This window comes from Pezoporus wallicus, unplaced genomic scaffold (assembly GCF_028554395.1).
Source record: "Pezoporus wallicus isolate ANWC-B61680 ecotype Strahan unplaced genomic scaffold, APGP_CSIRO_Pwel_v1 contig_741, whole genome shotgun sequence".
In the NCBI taxonomy this organism is placed as follows: domain Eukaryota; kingdom Metazoa; phylum Chordata; class Aves; order Psittaciformes; family Psittacidae; genus Pezoporus; species Pezoporus wallicus.
Window position 1 is genome coordinate 73,226 of NW_026635244.1, and position 10,693 is coordinate 83,918.

The following is a 10,693-nucleotide window of genomic DNA, read 5'->3' on the forward strand; positions in this document are numbered from 1 at the left end:
ATTGGTGTTGGGACCGGTCTTGTTTAACATCTTCGTCGCTAACATGGACAGGGGGATTGAGTGTGCCCTCAGCAAGTTTGCTGATGACACCAAGCTGTGTGGTTCGGTTGATACCCTGGGGGAAGGAATGCCATCCAGAGGGACCTCGACACACTTGTGAGGTGGGCTGATGCCAACCTCATGAAGTTTAACCGTAACAAGTGCAAGGTCATACACCTGGGTCGGAGCAATCCCAGGCACAGCTACAGGTTGGGCAAAGAAGAGATTCAGGGCAGCCCTGCAGAGAAGGACTTGGGGGTGCTGGTTGATGAGAAAATGAACATGGGCCAGCAGTGTGCGCTTGCAGCCCAGAAAGCCAACGTTATCTTGGGCTGCATCAAAAGGAGTGTGGCCAGCAGGTCGAAGGAGGTGATCCTGCCCCTCTACTCTGCTCTTGTGAGACCTCACCTGGAGTATTGTGTGCAGTTCTGGTGTCCTCAACATAAAAAGAACATGGAACTGTTGGAACAAGTCCAGAGAAGAGCCACAAGGATGGTCAGGGGACTGGAGCACCTCCCATATGAAGACAGGCTGAGGAAGTTGGGGCTGTTCAGCCTGGAGAAGAGAAGGCTGTGTGGAGACCTCATAGCAGCCTTCCAGTATCTGAAGGGGGCCTACAGGGATCCTGGGGAAGGACTTTTCATTAGGGACTGTAGTGACAGGACAAGGGGTAACGGGTTAAAACTTAAACAGGGGAAGTTTAGATTGGATATAAGGAGGAAATTCTTTCCTGTTAGGGTGGTGAAGCACTGGAATGGGTTGCCCAGAGAGGTTGTGAATGCTCCATCCCTGGCAGTGTTCAAGACCAGGTTGGACAAGGCCTTGGGTGATATGGTTTAGTGTGAGGTGTCCCTGCCCATGGCAGGGGGGTTGAAACTAGATGATCTTAAGGTCCTTTCCAACCCTAACTATTCTATGATTCTGTGTTGACAGATGGGACCGAGGTGTCATTGAATAAATGTGGATTGGAGTGAAGGAGGAAGCATGGAGAGCATATAGGAATCGGGGACAGGTAGCAAAGAAAAAGCTGGGCCATGCTATAGCCACGACTACGGTGGTTGCTTTGAAACTGGTGGAAGGAAGAATGTCAGGCAGAGGTGGGGGAGTGGGCTCTTCTGTGGCACCAGATCAGTGTGCATGCTATGGGGAGTTTGGACACTGGAAGTGAGACTGCCCTGGGGGGGAGTGCCATGGGGTGGCTCCAGTGACTGAACTGGAACTAGACTGACAGGGACCAGGGGAATCTTCCCTAGCAGATCCACTGGTTATAATGAAGCTAGGGGACAAAGAAAAGGAAGTGAAATTTTTAGTTGATACGGGCACAACGTATTCAGTTTTAAACAAAGCTTTAATGCCTTTGGGGGATGATTATATTATGGTAAAAGGGGTGACTGGCCAAAATGAAAAGGCTTATTTTTGTAAACCATTGAAATATCAATTGGAAAAGCAATGGGGCATTCATAAATTCTTATGTATGCCTAACTCCTCAAAAGCTCTCCTAGGGAGAGACTTACTGGAACATTTGGGAGCAACTATTACTTTCCAAGGAGGCAAGATCACTTTAGAAGTAAATGACCAACAGTACATAGAGACATTTAGTTTTGATCACTAATCACGTTGAGGAAGAAGTCCAGGAAGATATACTGGATCAGGTATTCCCAGGAGTATGGGCCACAAATGTACCTGGAAAAGCCAAAAATGCACCCCCAATACAGATTAAGCTCAAGGAGGGAAAACAGCCAGTCAGGATTAAACAATACCCCCTGAAAAAGGAAGATAGGGAAGGAACTTGCCCAATAATTGAAAATTTCCTACAGCTAGGACTGCTAAAAGAGTGCCAATCCGATTTTAACACCCCTATTTTACCTGTTTGTAAACCTGATGGGTCATACCGGGTGGTACAGGATTTACGGGCTGTTAACAAAATAACCGAGGACCTTTATCCTATAGTAGCAAGTCCATACACTTTGCTAACATGCTTAACACCAGAGCTAACTTGGTTTACCGTTCTAGATTTGAAGGATGCTTTCTTTTGCCTCCCTCTCCACGAAGCCAGCCAAAATAACTTACCGTGGCTGCTGCTCTCACCCTAGGACAGAACAAGTAACTCGCCACACAACAGTCGCAATTACATTGCATTAGCAACCGCCCGTCCCCTACCAATTACACCCTCATTAACGGCAGCCTGTTTGTCACACATAGTGCCTCAAACAGGTGCCTCTTCTTTTGTTTCCATCGCGTCGAGCAAACAACTCTGGGGGATAAAAACGTAAAATCAACCTCGGGAAAAAAAAAAAAAAAAGACAGAGAGAAAGAGAAAAGATTATCCCGATTCCCGATGCGATTCACTTACCGGGCGGTATGGTGAAACCGGGGGGCAGCTGGATGGTGGCCTGCTGTGGCGACCTCACGATCAGCTGCGGGGCCACGATCCTGGAGGCAGCGCCCAGCGCCAGACGGGGTGATAGGGCCTGGGGGGCGGTTGAAGGGGCAGCGCTCGCCTTGGCAGCGCTAACCGCTAGCTTGGGAGCGGCGGGGCCCGGCGGGGTGCGGGTGGCAGGCGCAGGGCTAGCGGAGGTACCGAGTGCGTTTACAGTGGAGAGCGGGCCGTGCGCAGGCTTGGTCTGTGCCGTAGCGGCATCGGCTCTGCCGTGAATGCTGGCTAATGGGACTGCCGCCAGCTGGCCCCAGGCGCCCTCCCCGTTGAGCGCCGCCTTGACGGGGAGTGACGTGGTGGCGGCGGCAGAAGCATTCTCCGCAGCTCCCTCCGGCCCGCCGCCCTCTGCCGAGGTCCCGCTACCCTCCGCGGCCTCATTGCGCTGCAGGGGCAGTACCGCGCTGTTGGCGCCGGGCGGATTGCCGCTGGGGCTCCCCGTGTCCCGGGCAGCAGCGCCAACAGCCACGTGGTTGTTCACAGACTGAGCAGGGACGCTGGCAGGCGGGGGAGCAGCGGGCTGTGGCGGTGCAAGGGCGGCGAGCGCGCCGGGGTTGTCGCCGCCGCTGCCGAGAGTCGCTCCATGTGATTGCTGCACACTACTACTGTTTACACTCGCTCCCCTCCCTGCCACCGCCACTGCCGCCGCCGGGGGGAATGGGAGCTGTCCCTGAACAGGGGCTCGGCTCTCCGCGACTCCGGGGCATCCCACCGCCGCCTCCTCCTCCTCCTCCTCCTCCTCCTCCTCCTCTGCTCCGGGAGTGGAAGGAGGCACGGGATGTCCTTGCTGCTGCTGAACGGGGCTGCTGCTCCCTACTAGGCTCCCCTGGTGCTGCTGCTGTTGGGACGGGGCGAAGGTCCTGGGCTGGGGCGCCTCGACGGAATTTTTTCCTCCTATCAGCTGCGATTCTAAAGAGCCCACCAGATCACTGACCACCTTCTCATCCACCTCCTCAGTGAAGAGCAGCATCTCTTCCAGGGGATCCGAGGAGCCCGTCGCCATCTTGCGTAGAGCTGAAAACCGGCCACACACCACGCAAGCGCACTAACCTCTACCGCACGCGAGGCATACTGGGGGGAGGCAGCTTCCTCTTCTTCCCGCCCCTCCTCTCTCCCCTTTTCGCGGCACGATGAAATCTGTATATTTCCTAAGGAGTGGCTATGGGAGGAAAAGAGCCGATGGGCGTCAGCGAAAGTATAGTCGGCTTTACCTTGGTCGCTGTGGGAAGCGACAGTATGTCTGGGCAAGTGCCTCAGCGACGCGGATGGGTGGTGTGTATCTGTAGGAACTTCTGGCAGGAAGGTTTGAGGCTTGGAGGAGACCTGCCGCCCTGGTGGAGAGGGGTGTGAGTTTGTACGTTAGAAATTGAAATGTCACGCACTCGTATAATCTTTTGGTAGAGAAGCTGTCATAATTATGTTCTTTGCCTTCACTTCATACCTTGTGAGGATGGTTGCAGCAAGGATAATTTTCTTCACGCTTAGGAAGAACTAAAAGCATGCATGTAGTCAGCTGTAGGGGCTCAGGTGCCTGAAACAAGCTCCTTCAAAAGCGGTAACTGCATGGGCTGTTGAAGCTGTTTGAAATCCTTAAGAGCACACAGAGTACGTTCAATGCTAATTTCACCTAGACAAGAATGGTTGCATACAATTTCTAATGCAGATGCTATTAACAGAAGACTTGTAAACCAAAAAAAAAGATTCTTTACATCATCACAGCAGTTGTTCTGGTCTACTGTATTCCCTCAGCATCCCCACAAGAAATTTGAGGTAATTTTGATACTAGCACTTTTGCTACTGCACTCCTATATACCCTTTTCCCATCAGTTTGCCTCATGCGTTCAGAAAAACCATTTGAGAGAAAGATGGTGGTACTAAATCATAATTACTTTGACTAATGACGAATCAGTTTCTTTGTTAGGACAAAATGATTGAGACAAATACCCATTTTACATATCAATCCTGTTACAGTAATACAAAACTACTACTACTCTCCTGGGTTCAGCAGTAGCAGTCACTTTTCTCCTTAGTAACTGGTGCAGTGCTGTGTTTTAAGCTTTAGTCTGAGAACAATGCTAATAACACACCAATGTTTTTAGTTGTTGCTAAGTAATGTTTACTCTGACCAAGGACTTTTTAAGTCTCATGCTCTGCCAGGGAGGAGGGGAAGCCAGGAGGAAGCAGAGATGGGACACCTGACCCAAACTAGCCAAAGGGGTATTCCATACCACAGCACATCATGCCTGGTATATAAACTGGGGGGAGTTACCCAGAAGGTGGAGACTGCTGCTTGGGTCAGGCTGAGTATCGATTGGTGGGTGGTAAGCAATTGTATTCTCTTCCGTTGTTATTTCCCTTATCATTATTATTATTGGTGGTAGCAGTACTGGTTTTGTATTATACCTTAGTTACTGGAGTGTTCTGATTTCAACCTGTGGGAGTTACATTCTTTCGGTTCTCCTCCCCATCCCTCTGGGAGTGGGGGGAGGAAGAAGGGGTGAGTGAGCAAGCGGGTGTATGGTTCCGAGTTACCAGCTGGGCTTAAACCATGACAAGCGCTGCTAAGGGAAATAACAAGTAAAGATAATACAAAACTAAAAAAAGAAGGGGATAAAACCCCAATAAACAAAAAAAAACAAAAACAAAAAGCAACACCCCCCCCCCCCAAAAAAAAACAAACACACACACAGAAGGAAATTTTATTGCTATGTGACTTTAGAAGATAAAAAGTAATTTTCCCACCAGAGGGAGAAAATGGGAAGTCACAATTTCTACAACATATTGCAAAACCTAAAAAAATTACCTACTTTAATTAGTTTTAAATTATACTTGTGGGTGGGTCATTTCTAAAACATTAATTCATATTTCTTCCCACTCACCTCCTCTTAATTGAGCCATTTTGTGTATATAAACACACAGAATAATGAAGTATAATAGAATAATTTAATAAAACATGTATACTGATTCACATTGGACTCTAAGTCAAGAAATTATGACATACATAATGTATGTAAACTTGTTGCTGAAGCTGGCTTTGGGCTTGTGCTTCTGTGTAGGGAATGAGACTTTTAGTATAGAATCTTGATGAACTTTTGTATCCATTCCTTTATTATAAAAATATTTTTAAATATTTACATGCTCATAGTAATTCCTATAACATGTAACTCAAATCATGGCTTACAAAAGTTTAAAGGTATGTCCATTACAATCTCCACACCTGGTCTCCATATGGTTTAACACTGCAATGAATTCCTCCCCTTGCCCCTAGGTGTGCACCTGCTCCAAGTGGTGCTCCAGCATGACCTCATGCAGAGCTACTGATGCTTCAAGGTGTACCTTCTCCAGCATGGACTCCATCCTTGAGCCACATCCCTTCAGAGGTATACCTGCTGCAGCTCAGACATAACAATGGCCATAGATGCTTTGAGATGTGTACTTGCTCTGGCATGGACTCATCTACAGCCACAGGTGTTTCAGGGTATCCTGCTCCCATGTGGACTCATCCATAGGTCATGCAGTCCCTTTGACTAGAGTTCACACTGGAGTTCCAGCCTGTCCAGTAGTACAGCAGCACAGAAACAGCAGCAATGCCCTGGCCATCTGCCAGCCCAGGGTACTGCCACTGCTGTTATCAAAATGCTCCCAGGCACAGCAGTCAGATGATAAGCAGGACAGCAAGCAGTGAAAGCAAAAACCAGTAACTAATGAGCATGACACTAATATACAGTAAGGCAAGCAAGCCCCATGGCAAACACAGCACCCTGTCAATTAACAGCTAAACAACAAACACAGCTATAAATTCCATCTAGCACATCCCCATCATATCTGTCATTATCTCAAACCCTTCGTGCATTATGTTGGGCACCAAAAAAGGACTGTCATGGTGTAATCCCACCTGGCAACTAAGCACCACATAGCCACTCACTCACCCTCCCACCCCCCAGTAGGATGGGGGAGAGGATTGGTAGGGTAGAAGTGAGAAAACTGATGGGTTGAGATAAAGACAGTTTAATAGGTAAAGCAAAAGCTGAACATGTAAACAAAGTGAAGCAAGGAATTCATTCAGCATTTCCCATCTGCAGGCAAGTGTTCATCCATCTCCAGGAAAGCAGGGCTCCATCACATGTTAAGGGTTACTGAGAAAAACAAAATACCATCACTGCAAATGACTGACACTGACATACACACCCCCTTCCTTCTTTTTCCCCCAGCTTTATATACTGAGCATGACATCACATGGCATAGAATATCCCTTGGGTCAGTTGCAGTCAACTGTCCCAGCTGCATCCCCTCCCAACTCCTTATTCACACCCAGCCTGCTCACTGGTGGGGTGGGGAGCAGAAAAGACCTTGACTCTGTGTAAGTTGCTCAGCAGTAACTAAAACATCTCTGTATTACCAATGCCATTTCACCAAATCCAAAACACAGCCCCATACCAGCTCCTGTGAAAAACATTAACTCTATCCCAGAAAAAACAGGACACCTCTAAAGGAGTGAAAGAACTTAAGAAGGAGCATTATTTGCCTAGTTAAACTACATGGGTTTCTTTCAAATACACACTTTCAGTGGCTTCAAATATACAATTTAAGTATCTTAATGTCATGGTTTAAGTCCAGCCGGCAACCCAGAACCACGCAACCGCTCGCTCGCTCACTCCCTCCCTCCCCCAGAGGGACGGGGAGGAGAATAGAAAGAATGTAACTACCACGGGTTGAGATAAGAACAGTCCAGTAACTAAGGTATAACACAAAACCACTACTGCTACCACCAATAATAATAATGATAAGGGAAATAACAAGGGAAGAGAATACAAATGCTCATCACCCGCCAACAGATACCCAACCAGACCCAAGCAGTGATCTCACCCTTCCGGGTAACTGCCCCCAGTTTATATACCAGGCATGATGTGCTGTGGTATGGAATACCTCTTTGGCTAGTTTGGGTCAGGTGTCCTGTCTCTGCTTCCTCCTGGCTTCCCCTCCTCCCTGGCAGAGCATGAGACTCAGAAAGTCCTTGGTCAGAGTAAACATTACTGAGCAGCAACTAAAAACATGGGTGTTATCAGCGCTGTTCCCTGGCTGAAAGTCAAAAGCACAGCACTGCACCAGCTACCAAGAAGGAGAAAAATGACTGCAACTGCTGAACCCAGGACACTTAAGTTTACATTTAATATTAAAATGGTACCTACCAGGTTTAGATAAGGCTTTAAGGTAACTTCTTAAAATGAATTCAAGGAAGTCTTTACATATAAAATTGAAATTCACTTTATGCTATAAAAATATTCTTTCAACTGCTGATTTTAAGCATGAATTAAAAACCGTAAGTTCCACAAACTGGAGAGCACCAAGAAGGCTAAAGTATCCAAAGGGTATTCTAGAAACGTGTCTAAATTTAGTTTCATGTACTTCAGTTGCAAGTAACTTTTATATATATATATACATATCTTATAGAAATTTAGGAGCTTTTGTTTTGAAGTTAATCATCATTGCAAATATTTGACTGCACTCACCTAGACAGGACTTGATGTAAAGCTTTATTTTCTGCTGAGTTACAAATATTGATTTTCAACAGTGGACTCCCACAGACTTGACATGGTCATGTATATCCAGTAATTAACTGCACAACTTTGTTCAAAAAATCTTTCAGTTCGTCCAGGACATGCTAGAAGCACATCACAGCAAAGCTCCCCGAGTACACAATTTCTCCATGACTTTACAGTCAGTTGATCTTGGGCATAAAGTCTCTGTAAATCTAATACAGCTCCTATTTAGAAACCTGCAGGCTCTTCCAGAAAAATCTGGCTTGTTATTGTGCTTCAAAGCCCTATTCTGAGCAAAATACTTGATGAATCTTTGCAACATGAGTGCCCAGTTGCTGTAACAAAAACTATTAAGTGCCCTTTTCCAGAAGTGAAGCTTGTTGCATGCAATTTTCTAGGCTGTAAATATACAAAGGGCACCCAAGGCAGTACGCTTTAACAGGCAAAGCCTCCAACAGGAGGCCCCATTTGTGATTTTTATTTAAGGTGAACGACCTAAAAATAATCTCAAAATCATTATTTTCTGTGTGTTTACTTGTACTAAAACAATATTTTTTCAGGATTAATTCCACACTTTAGTCAAGATTCCATCAACAGTTGCATTGCTTAGTGCTGCTTGGCAAGATCCCACTATCTCAAAACTGCCAACCAAGTAAAACAGAATCCCCCCTGAAATGCAAACTAAATAGTTACCGACATCAAAACTTTTGCATCTCTTCACATAACTGGATTCTAAATGGCTTATCAATGATCAGAAGAATATAGCATTCATAGAATCATAGAATAGTTAGGGTTGGAAAGAACCTTAAGATCATCTAGTTCCAACCCCCCTGCCATGGGCAGGGACAAATTACACTAAATCATATCACCCAAGGCCTCGTCAAACCTGGCCTTGAACACTGCCAGGGATGGAGCATTCACAACCTCCCTGGGCAACCCATTCCAGTGCCTCACAACCCTAACAAGAAAGAATTTCCTCCTTATACCCAATCTAAACTTCCCCTGTTTAAGTTTTAAACTGTTACCCCTTGTCCTATCACTACAGTCTCTAATGAAGAGTCCCTCTCCAGCATCCCTATAGGCCCCCTTCAGATACTGGAAGGCTGCTATGAGGTCTCCACGCAGCCTTCTCTTCTCCAGGCTGAACAACCCCAACTTCCTCAGCCTGTCTTCATACAGGAGGTGCTCCAGTCCCCTGACCATCCTCATGGCCCTTCTCTGGACTTGTCCCAACAGTTCCATGTCCTTTTTATGTTGAGGACACCAGAACTGCACACAATACTTCAGGTGAGGTCTCACAAGAGCAGAGTAGAGGGGCAGGATCACCTCCTTCGACCTACTGGTCACACTCCTTTTGATGCAGCCCAGGATAAGGTTGGCTTTCTGGGCTGCAAGCGCACACTGCTGGCCCATGTTCATTTTCTCATCAACCAACACCCCCAAGTCCTTCTCTGCAGGGCTGCCCTGAATCTCTTCTCTGCCCAACCTGTAGCTGTGCCTGGGATTGCTCCGACCCAGGTGTATGACCTTGCACTTGTTACGGTTAAACTTCATGAGGTTTGCATCAGCCCACCTCACAAGTGTGTCGAGGTCCCTCTGGATGGCATTCCTTCCCCCCAGGGTATCAACCGAACCACACAGCTTGGTGTCATCAGCAAACTTGCTGAGGGCACACTCAATCCCCCTGTCCATGTTAGCGACGAAGATGTTAAACAAGACCGGTCCCAACACCAATCCCTGAGGGACACCACTCATTACTGATCTCCAGCAGGACATTGAGCCATTGACCAGAAATCTTTGTGTGCAGCCATCCAGCCAGTTCTTTATCCACCGAGTGGTCCATCCATCAAATTGATGTCGCTCCAATTTAGAGACAAGGATGTCGTGTGGGACAGTGTCGAATGCTTAACACAAGTCCAGGTAGATGACATCAACTGCTCTACCCCTGTCCATCAGTTCTGTAGCCCCATCATAGAAGGCCACCAAATTGGTCAGGTAGGATTTCCCCTTAGTGAAGCCATGCTGGCTGTCACCAAGAACCTTGTTGTTTTTCATGTGCCTTATCATGCCTTCCAGGAGAATCTGCTCCAGGATTTTGCCAGGTACAGAGGTGAGACTGACTGGTCTGTAATTCCCCGGGTCATCCATTTTCCCCTTCTTGAAAATGGGGGTTATATTTCCCTTTTTCCAGTCATCGGGAACTTCACCTGACTGCCATGATCGCTCGAATATGATGGCCAACGGCTTCACAACTTCATTCGCCAGCTCCTTCAGGACCCACGGACTTGTGCACGTTCAGATTTTTAAGATGGTCTTGAACCAGTTCCTCTCCTACAGGGGGCGCAAGGTCTTCATTCTCACAGTCCCTGCGTCTGCCTTCCAGGACTTGGGTAGTTTGGTCAGAGCCTTTGCCATTGAAGACCAAGGCAAAGAATTCATTCAGAACCTCAGCCTTCTCCAAATCCTGTGTAGCCAGTTCTCCTGAGAGCTTCCTGAGGGTGCCTACATTCTCCCTAGTCTGTTTTTTATTTGCTATGTACTTGTAGAATCCCTTCCTGTTATCTTTAATACCTCTAGCTAAGTTTAATTCTAACTGGGCCTTAGATAGGCGGCTTAGGCCTCTGTGAAAAAAGAAGAAAAAAAAAAGCCAAGTCTCCCAACCTACTTCCACATCCCCGGG

General features: G+C 47.2%; 1 protein-coding gene across 1 annotated transcript in view; it reads right to left on the bottom strand.

Moving 5' to 3' along the window:
• LOC130601371 (transcription initiation factor TFIID subunit 4-like) overlaps positions 1–3,561 on the bottom strand; it is a 76,561-nt gene extending 73,000 nt beyond the window's left edge. The window contains exon 1 of the mRNA XM_057413408.1: positions 2,393–3,561. Within this exon, the coding sequence (XP_057269391.1) occupies positions 2,393–3,476 (1,084 nt within the window). The 5' untranslated portion in view covers positions 3,477–3,561. The remainder of the gene's footprint in view (positions 1–2,392) is intronic.
• Positions 3,562–10,693: the final 7,132 nt, after the last annotated feature.